At 37.4% G+C, this 16,066-nt stretch overlaps 1 protein-coding gene across 1 annotated transcript in view; it reads right to left on the reverse strand.

Annotated features, from left to right (window-relative positions):
* ppp2r5a (protein phosphatase 2, regulatory subunit B', alpha isoform) overlaps window positions 1-16,066 on the reverse strand; it is a 53,410-nt gene that overhangs the window by 26,126 nt on the left and 11,218 nt on the right. The window contains exon 2 of the mRNA XM_047388267.1: window positions 2,187-2,383. Coding sequence (XP_047244223.1) covers window positions 2,187-2,383 — 197 coding nt within the window. The remainder of the gene's footprint in view (window positions 1-2,186; window positions 2,384-16,066) is intronic.

Consider the following 16,066-nt stretch of genomic DNA (forward strand, 5'->3'; position numbering starts at 1 on the left):
TGGGGACTATTATAAAATAAATTATAATAGCATCACATTCATTTCAGACAGTTGCTTCAAAAACAATCCATACCTGTTGAACCTTTCCACATTTTGTTATAATATCTGAAAAGTCAATATTTTGTACAAACCTCTTTGCTGCCATTATACCTGCAGGTCTTGGTCAATGTCTCTTTTGTGGTGTCCTCTACATGGCTTCAAGTAAACTTGAAATGATACCTCTTTCTTTCAACTATGGCTTGGATCGAACAGCCCTGATAACAGATTCTTTCACCCGAGTTGTGGAATCTCTGCATCTCCTCCAGAGTTACCAGTGCGTGTTGTCTGCTTATCTCATTAATGCTCTAATGTTTGGCTTATTAGTTTACTGTAGGTAGACTTCAATTTTTTGGCAGGGTTGCAGTTGCGCCTTACTTTTGTCATTTTTGACTGATAGATTGAACACTACCGTGTGGGATGTTGGTGTAAGACTTTAAACTTTTCCACAGCCTTACTCCATTATTTCTGTCCGCTGTCTCCCTTGGTCTTCATGATGATGTCAGTTCACTGCCTGGTCTTCAACAAACCACAGAGGCCTTCACAGAACAGCTGTATCTGTACCAAGCTTAATTCACCCAAAGGTGGACTCTATTTACAGGCTATGTGACCTCTGAAGGCACGTTGTTGCCATGGATTTTATTCAAGCGTGTTAGAGTGACGTGGGCTGAATACAAAAACACATGAAAACAAGAACAATTATGAAAACCATGCATCATTTTCCTACCACTTTACAATCATGTGTAGCTGTGTTGGTCTTTCACATTAATGTGCTAAAATCCCATTTAAATGTATATACGGAAAGTTTTTGGTTGTAATGCGACAAAATGTGGAAAGTTCAAGAGGTATGAATGCTTTCATCAGTAGCAGCAGCCTCCTATAATTACCTCCATTTCTGGGTTCAACAAACTCATGTCAAAGTTTGGTTTAAAAAGGCAGCATTTTATCTGAAGGGGATGTAAAAACATGGCTTTATATTGGGTTAACAACTGTATTCTGCAACCAAGTTTGAGTTTGCTTTCATAGTAATTAAATCTGTATTACTCTGTAATAAAATTTTTTTGTAAACATGCAAAAAAAAGATTTCAGTATAATGAACTTAATAAAAACCATCTAGTCAAACCGTAACTTTTATAGCAACACGTTTTTATTGTTGCTGCAAGGTGCTTTAAAGGGGCTTCCAAATAAAACTATATAAAGTTTTAAAGTGTATAATGATATAGAATCCTAAATCAATTGTTGCAGAGCATGACATGAATTACTGCCTACAATCCTTCAGTAATCTAAAGACTCCTTGACTCAGCTGAGGCTACTCTCAGCTGCGTCCATCCTTATAATCTCCAGTGTGGAGTGAATCACCGCAGCAATAGCTGTTGTCTTCTAAATGCTGCACACATGAGTCACTGTTGTACCGTGGGATGAACATCAGGAAACTCACGGGGCACTAGTTACGAACACATACCTACACTACATTAGTCAAAGATACTTTCAAGGCTTCTGGAAGAGGAGTCCAAAATTGCATTTTGTAACATGATTCCTGCATGATCGATATGCTAACCCCTAGACCCAAATGTTTACTGAGCTGTGCTGCGTTCAGCAGGTTCTGATGGCAAGTATGACTGCACATCTGTGGGGAAACCAAAATTAAACGTTTCATTTGCATACTTCCAGTTTAGAATTTCCTACATTGGCTCCATTTAGTTGATATTGGGTGAAAAACGAATAAAAAAGTCATACAGGTAAGTGTAAATATTTTTTATCTAGTTTTAGTAAGTTTTCAGATGTGATCAGCGGTAGAGCATGAGAGATGAAGAAAAGCCAACATGAGATGATACGAGAGATTCAGACTAATCCAAAGGTGACAAGGTGGCCTTTGTGCTTGAAATGGAAGCAGTATGGCACAGGGTTTTAGCCTGAAGCTGCTAACATGTCCCTGTTGTAAAGCTGACACTACATACTCTGTGTCTAGACACAAGATCAGCCTCTGTTTCTGTAATCTTGCTCAAGCAGAGGGAGTTACCGACACACACAGAAGAGCATTCTTGGCTCTTAAATAATCAACACTGTTAATAGTAGTTAACTTATTGATTTGTCTATTTAATTCCTAAAGAGACACAGAAAGTAGCTTCAACACAGATGTGCATCCTCACCATGTTTGTGATCTCTGGGTAAGCAGTCTCAACCAGCACACCTCTGTTGGTGGAAACATAATCCACCAATTCGTTCAGCGTGGCCCTCTTCACCTCCTTGCTTTTCAGGTCCATCACTGAGTCCAGGAAGTCAAAGAGCGTACAGCACTGCTGGAGTTTCTGAGTGAACAGTTCCTGCTGCTCTGTGGAGGGGGCATCTGGAACAAGAGGTTCAAATACAACCATTCAGTACAAAAACATAGAAAGAGCCTTAATTCATTACATTATGAAAACAAAAAGCAGTTGAGACAAGTAAAATTACTGAATTCTAAGAATGTTGGGATGATTGTTGTCATTGCCATCAACTGTAGATTCAAAACCAAGTTGAAAATGTAAAATGACACACCTGCACAACATAATCAACCACTAATTATCTGCTTTGTTGCATTATAACACTCATCTCACAAAGCTGCATGATCAAGGGGCAGACAGATGCAACAGAAGAAATGCATGCCACAGAAAGACTATCCGGTCATTCTCGGCTGTAACTGCAAAGCCTTTTAAGGATCAAGTGGCGAGAGCGTTAAGGGTTATTAAGCCTGTCAACCATAACCTGTAAGCTATAAACTGTGTGTGGCATCTGTCCATAAAGGCAGAGACACAGCATACAGTGATGCTGCAGGTTGTTACAGAGAAGTCGCATGGTCGGTTTAAATTACAGTTCAACAACCAGACACCCTGAAGGTTCTGAGGTTACAATACATACTCTTCCATGACAGTTGATGACCCTGAGGAGCAAAGTTTTCATTAAAATTAATGCTGAAAACTTACTCCTGGGAGTTTCACAACCACTACTGCATCGTGTTGAAAGAAGGTCAGCTGCCACTCTATGACTTTCACTGAAAAACCTGTGGCAACTGTTGCGCTGATTGGACTTTTCTGTGCTGGTTCTTACTTTTGAAAAGGTCTGACATGCTGATTGTGACTGATGTATTAAATTTTAATTTGACTTGTTCAAAAGAGCTTTAATGGCACTGTATAGGGAAACCTCCAGAAAATCAAGCATTTAAAAGCCACACTGATTTTTCCCTATTCAGTGAGATATTTCACAGCGAAGATATGCATGAAATGTTTAAAAAACTGTCGTCATTTCAAAATGTAGATTTTAAAGAGTCATTTGTCCATCTTTCCTTTGTTCAGGGACACATTAACACCATCAAATGTCACAGCTATGATTAAAGATAAGTACAGGAGTCACGGCAACACAAGTTATGGCATTGAGTTTTTTATTGAGTGATATTATGCAACCGAATAGGCATCGCCCCATAAAACGATGAAGACCAGGAAGATCTCACGGTCAAGACATGGCCAACAAATCCAGTATAATTTCACACATAGCAAAAAAATGTTCCAGTGGATGTTGACAGCTGACTAAGTGCTTATGCAACTGAACCCTCGAGGTCAGACTGTGGCTGTTGCTGGGAGTAATCCCGATGTGTGAGTTTAACTGTACCAAACTGACTTGTTAGCGCGCAATGCTCTGCTTTACTGCCAATTTTCCAAAGTATCACATCTCAGTGGATCCAGAGAGAAAGGGCAGCCTGAATACCAAACTGGAACAGGAGGGATAAAAGAGCCATGACACCCCTGCAGCCATGTTAACATGACACATGGATGGCTCATATTTCAGTAGCAGACATGTGCCAGCTCTAAGAAAGGCATCCTAGAGTCAAATCAGGAGGTTTTCTGGGATTTGTACACATTAGAGAAACACAACAGTACAGGAGCACCTTAAAGGAACAGTTCAACCATTTCAGAAATGGTCCGATGAAGATAAAACAAAAACAGAACATTAAAGCAGACAGTTTGCATATTTTCCAATAATGGGAGAAAAGATCGGATACCATCTTCACAGTTTACTATTGTCATCCTGTTGTATTTTTAATTCTAATATAGACAGAGGTAGTGATCTCAGCTGGTTGTTGGATGATGAAACGGCAACAACTTATGCCATTAAATCAATCACAATGTTTTTATTTTCCATTATGGTCATAAATAAAATAGAGCTGCAACAATTAATCGATTTAATCGATTAAAATCGATTATTAAAACAGTTGTCAACTAATTTAGTCATCGATTAGTTGCTTTGTAATCACGTTTTGCCGTATGAGGTCTATTTTTTAAACAGTCTGTTACATTTGTGGCCAATGTGTGGCAGTAATGAGCCACCGAATGCTGAGATCTACCGTTAGAGCAGTAGAAGAAGAAATCAGCTAATGGTTGGCCTTGTTTTGCATGACATTCCACGCGCATGAATCTATTCGCGGCACAAACACATTTGCACTAAGCTAAATGGCTGAGCATGAAAAGTTATGGAAGAAAAGGGGGACAAACAAGAAAACAGAAGAAAAAAACACGAACAAAGATATCTAAAGCATGGGAGCACTTCACCCTAGATGCAGTAAAAAGTCGAGTGACCTGCAAGATATGCAAAAACAGTCTAGCATGGCACGGAAGCATGACTTCTCTACATAAACATCTCAGATGAAAGCATGTTGGAGTTGAAGTGGGAGAGGAAGAGAAAGCGCAGTAAAAAAAAACATATACCTAATGAGAAACTAAACACGGTAAATACTGTTAATATAATTAATGTTAATTTAATGTTGCAGATGTGGGCGCTGCCTTTTTAATGACAATAGTAAATAAAGAAATAAAAAAAATTAATCGTAAAAATAATCAACAGATTAGTCGACTATTAAAATATTCGTTAGTTGCAGCCCTAAAATAAAAGGACCAAACATTCGACATAATATTTTCTAGCCTCCTTCCCTCACTTTAGTATATATGTGCTTCTTTAAAGGGAATCATGTTTATGCGGTTGAGTGAAAAAAGATGGGTGGGCCTTTTTGATACTCTCCTACATGTAGATGCTTTCCCCCAAAGTGAAGCTATTTTTTTCTTTCACATAGAGATGCTTTAGTACACAAATTCCTCAGGGCGCTTCAGCAATGGAAAGAAAAAAAATATTTCCATTAGAACCACAAAGCTGTAACCAAGAACAAAGAACATTAAATCATTTTAGAGATCAGACAAATTTACCGAATTAAGAAAACTGCCTGAAATGGATTTTATTTCAGAGCAGCTAGCCTTTTAGTTGACGACAAAGTAGGAATCTTACTCTCACAAACACTTCTGCAGAGCTTCAGGGATCACGGATTGGTCTCAATTAGATGCTGTAACATGCAATGTCATAACTACACAAGGATATGAATAAGGAAGTGGCTGGGTGTAAAACATGAAAAAAACATGACTACTAGTTAGCCTCAGTTTCGTAGCTTATTAAATAACTGACCTTCGGTCTCTCAGAGATGACTACTGCATCCTAAATGCACAAATACATCTACTAGGAAGAAATTACAGATATTCCCAGAGCAAAAAGCTGGACCTTACAGGTTCGACCTTTTTAACCCTACCTTTTAAACTGAAATAGGATACCCTCAAACTGCAGACACACAAAAATGAATAACATCTATCGCAATCGACACCATTACAATTAGCAATACAGCCTAATATTATTACTAATACTGTTGCTAATACTAGAAATTCTACTTTAAATAATGGCTTGTTGCTTTGTCTGAAGGCCAAACATATGTAGCAATGTAACTACATGAAATAGAAAAATATGTTAACAAATCAACAAATTTGTTTACAAATGCCCACGTTTGTGTTTTTGTCTAAAATTTTAAAACAGGTGATGTAAACAGGTTGTAATGTAAAGTAAACCTAAAAAACACAAAATATTTAGGGTCTATTTTCTGAGATGCAGAAAGCCGGTGATGTGCTCTGCTTTCTTAGTTTTAGACACATTCTGGATAAGCTGCAGCTGCCTGATTGACTGTTTAGGCAGACCAGTGAAGACGCCGTTGCTGTGATTAATTAGTCTGAAGATAAACACGTGGGTGAGCTTTTCCGAGATCCTGCTGGGATATTAGTATCAAAATCATGGACATGTTCTTTAAGTGATAGAAGTCCGACTGTCTTTATGTGCCTCTGAAGGTTCAGGTACATCACTGCAGCTACATTTCGGGCCTGATCAGTGGTTTCTAGCTGTAGAAACTGAAGCTCCGTCTTAAATCATGTAAAGAGTTTTTGAGGGAAAACTTTTGGAGCTTGGAAACATCTGGTCCAAGGCTCCCAAATAGATTCTTATAGCCGAAAGATGACAAAATGTTTTGAGAAGGTTTTGAGAAAAATAGTGTTGTTGGAGTTTCACCATCTAAAAAATTAGCACATAGGAAATACAATTCTTAAATGGGGGATCAGAAGAGTCTGATTTCTCAATTTTTAGATTTATCCATCCTTAAAATCGGATCTGACTTGTTTTGATCACGCATGTTTTGAAATGTTCACAATTTCTGATCTAGGCAGTTAAAAAAAATCAAAACAATAAAAAAGTAAGATAGTAAAACTAATTAATGTTGAGGATTAGAGCCAACACAAAATATTGCCTCATCTGGTAACTTGCCTAAGATTGTTTAATAACGTTATTTACATTTTTTTCCCACACTTTTCTGCAGTGAACTTATACAGAGGAACTCGGTATGTTACAAACAAGTCAAATCCCAGGCAGTCACACTCAACAGACCCTATATCATGTTTTACAGTTTATTGCAGTATTCTCTGTGAAATCTACTGAGAAATTAACTTGTAAGGTTTTTTTTTTCTGGGGTCCATTTCACGTTGGTCATTTTCTTATGCTGTAAAAAATGTGTTACCACACTGATCTGTCTTATAGACAAAAGCAAACATGCTTAGGTAAGTTAATCATTACTGTACAGGAAGAAAACGTCACATAGTGATGGCTACAATATACATGCTACAACCTTTTAATAATACAATTACAAAGTTTGATGTAACAAACTAAGCAAAGATAATTTGTTTTATGCAGATAAAACAGCAGCTGCTGCCTTTTAACAAATTACCTTATAGTTGTTGCAAACTGTGCTTCGAAATTTTATTTAACTTAAAACATAGTAATAATATTTCATATCCTGGACATAAAACAAGCTCAAACTGACTGTTTCCCAGAAATGTACACTTTGCAGCAAAGAAAGATTCGATGACTAAACAGGAAGCATGAGCTCAGCCCCATAACCACAGCACTGCACATAGAGGAAAACATTACATGTAATGTTCAAGTCATCAGAACCATCTTAATTCGTCAACTTTGTGCAAACAAGCAACCTGACTTCTATTCCACCTTTCTCTCAATGGTGAAAGCTATATAATCATTTTCAGACCACTAAAAAATGAATTACTGTACACTATTATTCAAAAAAGGTAGAATCTAAACAGGGAACGTGAAATTTATCTTGAACATTTGTGTTTAATTTCAACTCTCTGCTCCTAAATTATGGGTTTAGCAAGTTCAATAACCCCCAGGAGATGGCTTCCCTTCCAGCAAGACATTTGCATGCATGTGTAAAATGGCATATACTTACTGCACTACACAAGGAACACTTCCTGAATCTGTTCACAGGCACTCAACAATCCAGGAGATCACTAGACTCTCCCAGATTTACTCAATTGCTGTGGTAAATCACCTGGGTTTGATTCATTACATTTCTAAAGTTAATGAGATCATTATTTGAATGCTTCTATATATAAGTAAAAGTATTACTGCTTGCGACACAGTTACAACTAAATACATCCAGTAATTTCTGGATGTATGTCTGTTTGGACATATTTTACTGTACACATTCAAATTTTGGATTATGTAGCACCACTAGGCTCTGGACTGAAACATCTGAACATCTCGTATGCAATAAAACTTTAAGCAAGTCCTCATCAGACCTTGTGGTGATGTGTAAGACCGTCATAGACAAAGAAATTGTACTAGAGTCATGCTTCTCAAACTGTGGTACATGTACTACCATTACAGCATGGCCCGTATTTAACGGTACTCAGACAAAATTTTTCCTATCAAGTATTTTATATATAAATGGGAACAAATGAAGTTTATTGTGATGGACTGGTACTACTGGGACTTGGAATGACACACTTCCCTTAGCATACCTCATTGCTTGTCACCAAGTTATTTGCTCTGAAATCAGCCAAACCATAATTATTAGCAATGCAAGCTAATTTATTTCTTTGCTTTTTCTTTCAAACATTGTAGCAACATGTTCAGTAGAGGAGGTCCTAAAGTGTTGTGTATGTCAAAGATTTAATCAGATACCAACTGCCAGAAATGCCAATTAGCCATTTTACATTTTACTTGCAAGGCAGCCATTTTGGATTTTAAATTTAGGGTGTGTGAGAAATCTCCAGTTTGATGCTTGGATTCCAACTTTTAAGCACCTTTTTGTTTCTCCAACTTCAAAATGTCAACTTCTCTATAAAACTGAAAACCCAACCAAATCAACTAAGTGTCAGGAGATAATTTGCATTTTCTTCCCTTTAGCTTTATGACATAAACTAAGGTCCTCTTGTAATACTGTTAAAATGTGTGCCAACATAATGGAACCTGTAAAACCTGGTATTCACTGAATTGGTGCTCGTTATAAAACATTACAAAAGAATAACGGTGAAAAAACGAAGGCTTATCAATTCTTCCAGAAAATGAACGGGTAAAAGGAAACTGTTGATTGAAAGACTGAATCTGAGAGAGTAACAGGATGCAGTGTGGCCGACTCACGTTCTGTTGTTCCAAAAAACATTTGCTGTGCCCGTGATGAATGACGCCAAAAATCCAGGTATTAACAATGACCACATTTGGACTACTACACATATACTAAGGTTTAAGCTCTGATTATAGTAGTTTGACTGCTTTTGATTAAATATGTTCTGATCCAAAACACTCAATACGCCCCAATAAATCTGGAAACAACTTTTACCCCATAGTCTTATCTTCCTGCTTGCTCCAAAGCAATGCTTCCCAAAGTTTTTACATCACTGACAAACAAGTAAACCTCTTACAACACTAGTACAATGACTGACCTTTTAAGTTTGCTGTGCTGTCAGAAAACAACTAAATAAACATATCAATTGGCACAAGTGTTCAATTTTTACTTAAAAGTGGGAATTTTCTAGCCTTAAGTTGGAAAAATCTGAATTACGAGAGGGAAAACTGGTTTCTGGCTAACTCTGACCTGGAAATCCTATATGGCCACATCGCATACAAAATTTGGTGAGTTTATTTGTAAGTCTGATCATTCATATTTCATAAAGAAAATCACACATGGAACTGTTGTGGATTTTCTTATCAAAGAGGGAGAGAAAAGTCCGGTCTTTCTCTTGTTAATGAGTTGATTTCTCTCCCACTTTGATAAGAAAATCCACAACAATTTGGCGTCACGAACAGGATCCGACGGGCCAGAGGAATCCGCAGGAGGGGATAAAGACGCCTGGCCAGCCTGGAGACTAAATTGTCCTAAGTCCACCTCCATTTAACAGAGGGGAGTCCTAGTGCCTGCCTGTGGCTTCTGGCCGATCGGATCCGGATAATAGATCTGCAAATATATCTGGGTGAGAAGTTGCTCTGAATGATAATATACATTATTTTTTTATTACACATTAACCATCATCTCCTAACTAATTAGTTAGGTTCCGGAGTTGGGAGAGGGAGGACATCGACTGAGGGCCAGGTTACCCTGTAAGGAATACAGGGAGGTTCTTATTGGTAACAATAAAATAAAGCAAAACAAAGGGTTTTTGCTATTTCTACACCTTATAAAAAGGAGAAAGCCAGACGGTAGACGTCCCGCTGAACAGGTAAAAAATGGGTTCCGGAAACTCAAAGGCATCAGAGGTGGGTCCTTCTCCAGACTCTGTGATTTATTAAATGAGTTAACTTCTCTCTCACTTTGATAAGAAAATGCACAACAGAACAATACAACATCCTCAAGTTAATGTGTTGGGGGAGAAGGGATGTTGAAGACCAGCGTCCTGGAACTTTTAGATGTTTGCCTGGTCCAACACACCTTAATGAAAGGGCTGAACTGCCTCTTCAGAAGGCAGTCGAGTTCGACAAAGTTCTGCTTATGACAGACGCATTCCATTCAGGTGTGCTGAACCAGAGAAACCTCTAAAAGTAACAGGACACTGGATTGGAGTTTGACACATATGGCTGAAATCCAAGCGTATACCTCAAGAGGTAAAAAGAATATAGCATAAATAGCCCTGCTTCTGGTTCACTCTCCACTGCTTCACACCCAATATGGTTGTCACCAGTTGCAAATAATTAGGAAAAAGGTTTTTCATGTACCACCAGCAGTACTTGCACCACATTTTGAGAACCATGGCTCTAGATGGCGTTATCTTATCTTTGATACCTCAATTGTTTCATTAAACTAAGCTTAGGCCTGAGTGCGTTGGCAGATCTATACAAACACATTTCAAGTGTTGGCACTATGAATGATGCGTCTGGCAATTTCTTTCTAGTATCTCTCCGTTTAGTGGCCCTCAACACAACAGCACTGCAAAAAAGACACCCAAGGAAAACTAAAGGGAACCACAATAATGGATGAATTTTGCTACAATCAACTTGGGAGTTTCTTTAAAAAATTTGTCCAACTGAATTTTCACCAACAATATTCAGACTTCCACTACATAGCTAAATGTGCTCATAGGACTCAGTTTAAATGTGAACTTCGCAGTAGCTTAAAAACAACTTTTGTGACTACAGTTATATGAAAATATAATGATTTAATAGCAACACCAGAGTACAACAATGACATCTGTCATTTCTGTTGTGTATTGCTTATGCATATCAAACTAAAGATAAAATTGTCCCCTTACTATTTTTACCGCCAATATTACTGAGAACAGTTAATAGTGTGAGGCCAATTTAAATATCACCCTCCCTGCCATATTTGAATTTTGGAATAAAACACAAAAACCGAAGGAGACATTAACCTCCTCTCATCACCCACATACACCCCTCTCCCTTTAGAAAATTAAACAGAAGAAAAACAACAACTGGATAATATACCCATTTATTATCTAAAGAAGTTCCACAGAACCAGCCAACAACTTGCAACATGGGTTGACAGTAAAAAGCTGGAGTTTGCAGCTCTGCAGGTTCTCTTATCATGAGAGCAGTAATTAATTCACCTTTTATGGCAGTATCCCTGCCTGTTATTCAGACACACTGAAGCCCAAAACAACAAAGGTATGCTATTGTTAAGTCTCTTACAATGAAAAAGGAAAGAGACAGGCGGAAACCAAAACTGTCATCCTGCAGCTGTTTGACTGACTGGATAAGATTCCACAGCCGCTTGTTTGGTTTAGCGACTCCACATTTGTTTAGCCTGCGCATTAAAATATGCTAGCAAAACACAGTGATGAAAAAGCAGCAGAAAGAGTCACTAGAGCAGTACGAGACACAAATATATAGTGCAAATGTCAAAATATAGGAAAACAAACAATTTATATAAGCCTTGCATCTTTATGAAGCTACCAACTATTTATTTATTTTAAAATGATACCATCTCCTACAGAGCTCTCAAATTTGAAATATATTAATGTTTAAATGGGTTGTGCCATAAAAGTGGAAAAGTGTCCTATTTTGTGAGAAATTTAAACGGCAATAAAAAAAAGCAACATGTTTGATCATGACATTTTTCTAACCTGTCATTTAATTTTAGTCACACTTCGTTGGCGTTTTTATTACACTGGATGGAAGGGTGTGTCTGCCTGAGTGAATGAGAGAGTGACTGTGTGGGTGTGTACGAGAATGCAGGTACCCACACATGACCCAGAAACATTGAAACCAAATCAAAAACTAGAAATACAATGACGCAGTGGTGTAGGAGGGTAGTAATTGTTATTGAAAATTTATCCAAATTGTTTTCAGCGTAGTGTCAAGTACTGCTCATTGCTTTAGAGAACACAAGAAATTTAGATTTTGTGCAACACGTGAATAAAGGTAACAGAAAATACATGCAAAAATATGTTTAACTAGCTATACTATGGAGATTTGTCTCTGTAGACTTATGCAAGTGTTGATTCGTTTGGCATGAAGTGTTTAATCTCCAAGGCAGATGATCAGGACAAGGAACTGAATGCTATTGTAGACAAACAGCCAATAGAATGCTAATAGCTATCAGCTGTGGCTAATTGGTTTGTTTACAAAAAGTCACCACTAAAACCTGCTTCTAAATCTGGTTTATGCGGACAAAGAGATCTCTTCAGAATAACCTTAGTGACTTATATTACAGAACATCAAAATTATGAAAATGTTGTTTATGACCATTTTTAATCAGTCAAAACAAAGAGTGAATAAGGTTGCTTTGCAGCAGTCTTTTCATTACATGTAAAATCCAAAAACAGCCACTGAAACATCTATTTGCACAGATGGAAGGTTTGTTTCTATTCTAGTCTCTCACTATGTGCAGTGATCTTGCCTGTCGCAAAGAAAGTAAAAGTTTTACTCTGAAACCTGAGCATGTGCTGTGGTGAAAAGGGAAATGTCAGACGACCTGGTCAAGAGATGCCTGGGGTGTATATGGAGAAATAACAGATAAAGATGCCTAAAGCATTCCTCTGTCTGACTTTGACATTAGATTTCAACACATCGCCGTCTGCCTTCACATTAGTCTCTTATAATTTCAGAGAAGCAGATCCACAATACTATGTTGTCAGCACAACAGTTGCTGTTATATTTGGGACTTTACAAAACAGCAAGAAGGTGGATATACACTTCTAGTTCAGGAGGGAAAAGTAAAGTTAAAGAGGAAATCAATTACATGGGCAGAGTTACTGTGGAACCGTGGTTTGCTACAAATATTTAATACAGAAATAATCAATTACTGCTTTCTGACTTTGGCAGGTAACCACGGCAACAAGCAGATCACTAATCTGCTGAAAGAATACACAGTTGCAATAATTTCAGAAATACAATTATGGATTTTTATTCCATTATTCCAAAACAGTTTAGCATTAAAATGCTAACCTGTTTTGGTTTTAGGTATTCATGAAAATAAACTGAATTCTGACAAACCCTGTAATATGTTTATTTGGCTGAAGTATTTTATGCCATCTACACATAATAAACCACACATATTAAAGACGTTAACAGGGCTTTTAGCATACAAACATCTGTAGTTGGTATGTTGACTACAAAAACTAAGGTGGTGGTAATTTTACTAATTAGTTTTTACTTATCCACTTTTTCCTGAATTTCTCCACTGTGGGACAATAAACGATATTTCCATTTTGCTCTATTCCATTTTTGTCTTTCATCTGCCTTGGGACGTTTTGCAACAACCATACATCAAAGCATAACCATCTGGAAGATGTTTTGTATCCAATTTGACAACTAATGATTCAAAATGTATTTACATATGCCAAAACTGGTCTGCATGTGGACCAAAATATATTTAAATCAGACCAATCCTTAAGGGCTATTAACTTAGGGGTACATTGTTTGTCTGTGAGGAAAATAAGCTGGGCGGAAAAGTCAAAATCCTTTCATTTAAAATAAAAAAATATATTTAAATGCATTGATGGGCACACTTAATCCCCATCAAGTACCACAGATGTCATTAAAACTATGGTTAGCAGCAAACTGAGCTCCTGATTACACTCCTGATAACAATGGAAGCAAACATTAATCTGCCAGAAGCAAAAATATGACACACCCCCTTCAAACTAACTAAGATCTGTTCCATTGTTTCCTAGAAAAGGTCCGATTGATATTTGCTCGCATCCTGGGAACGGCTGGTTTGGGACACACATGAATCAATACACTAATAGGCAGGACATGTTTTTCCAGGATCAGATACAGAAGAACAATTTCTAAATTTTACCCGTTTGAAAACTGTAAAAACCTAAGTGTTAGAGCTAAAACAAAAAACATTATTAGATTAATTTGATTTCCATTCATTTAATGCCACAAAATTACCTACATCAACAGGTTAAAAATCCATTCATGATGCTTAAAATGTTAAAACAGTTCACTCCACTGAAAAGTTGCCATTTTGAATGTTTACATTTACAAAATTCCTTTAACAGATGTTAGTTTGAGTTTTAGTTGTTTTCTTTCTTCCTTTCTACATCTGAAGTAGAGGATAGATTTTCTCTGCTTGAAAAAAGAAAAGAAAACAAAAACAAAGATTAGTGCTAGGACAACAATGAGAAGAGCCAGTTTTATTATCAACAACTGTTGCAACGCAGTGATTGGTCTATTGCCAAACTAAGAACGTAACCACCTGACTTTCATTACTCTTAATTAAGGTGGCTTCCAGTTTTGACAATAGAAAGGACAGTGGTCAAATATTAGGATCAGTGTCTAGAGGTGGATCCAATAACACAAGGGCAGCTAATCTGGTTATAGCAGGGATGGTGATTAAGTGATTAGCTCTGACAACAGTAAGTTAAAGTTAGTTAAGCACAAGTTGGAAGAACAACCACTGAGCTCAGTTTCCTCCGCAATTTACCTCATTTCCTCTAACATGATGTCTGTGGCGCCATCAAAGCATGTTTCATTGGTTCTTTATGGTCTGACAGTAAAGCAAGCTTTTAAGGCAGAGCTTAAAAAAATCCATCATCCAAAAAAAAATAGAGCAGATAAAGAAGCATAACATATTCATAAAGCAATAATTCATACAAATCACAAATTTATACAGTCAAACAAATCACAACCACATTATTTAAACATAAGCTTTGGTTTTGCTGCTGTTAGAATGGCGGCTCAGCTGAAAATGTTACTCCAGTGACAGAGAAATCAACCTTAAATGACGCGATCTGTATTTGGAAAGTCAAACATGTCCCTGGCTTGCTCTCAAGGCTTGAGGCTGCTATGGCAACAATGTTGGTCCCTAAATGACTCATCTTTTCATGGTTTATCTCACAACAGGAGCTATATGCTTTTCAGCATCTCCACTGCAGGAGGGAATGAGCCTCTTTGTGAGCTACCATCTTTCATCACCTAAAGATTATGACTTGAGAAATATCTAATCTTAGTTTCGTTACTCTGGAAACCACAAATAAATCACACTAAGCCTTTCACATCATCTGAAGTACCATGGCAGCGTACATATAGTTGCAAAGTAAGATTTACAATTAGGTAATGCAAAGGAAATGGGCTATTGTTGCATGTTAAGAGTGTCACATGTTGGACTTCAAGATCCTACAGCTTGTACTATTTTGATCAATCTGTTGAACTGATCTATTCCTTAGAAAAGGTTCAAAATACTGTGCAGACACCACATTCCACACATCAGGCTATAGAACCTCAGACTATAAGGAATGACAGCTGGATGGATGGACAGCTTGCTGGACAAACAACCAGATTGACAGATTATTAATGGATGGAGGGATGTACTGAGCGATGGATTGATGGGTTGATAGATTGCTAGATTGACTGATGTACAGATGACCATATGAATTGGTTTATGAAGGGTTTGATGGACAGATGGAGAAATAGATGGCAAAATGGCCACACTGACCGATGATTGATAGGTGAAACGGACTGATGGATAGAGTCATGGGTAGGTCAGTGTATGACTGGTTGAATGGGCGGATGGGGGGTTGAATTAATGGATGGAAAGAGGGCTGGAGTGATGGACGGGCAAACACAAATTGACACATGGATATATACAGGTCCTTCTCAAAATATTAGCATATTGTGATAAAGTTCATTATTTTCCATAATGATGAAAATTTAACATTCATATATTTTAGATTCATTGCACACTAACTGAAATATTTCAGGTCTTTTATTGTCTTAATACGGATGATTTTGGCATAAAGCTCATGAAAATCCAAAATTCCTATCTCACAAAATTAGCATATCATTAAAAGGGTCTCTAAACGAGCTATGAACCTAATCATCTGAATCAACGAGTTAACTCTAAACACCTGCAAAAGATTCCTGAGGCCTTTAAAACTCCCAGCCT

This window comes from Girardinichthys multiradiatus, chromosome 15 (assembly GCF_021462225.1).
Source record: "Girardinichthys multiradiatus isolate DD_20200921_A chromosome 15, DD_fGirMul_XY1, whole genome shotgun sequence".
Classification (NCBI taxonomy): domain Eukaryota; kingdom Metazoa; phylum Chordata; class Actinopteri; order Cyprinodontiformes; family Goodeidae; genus Girardinichthys; species Girardinichthys multiradiatus.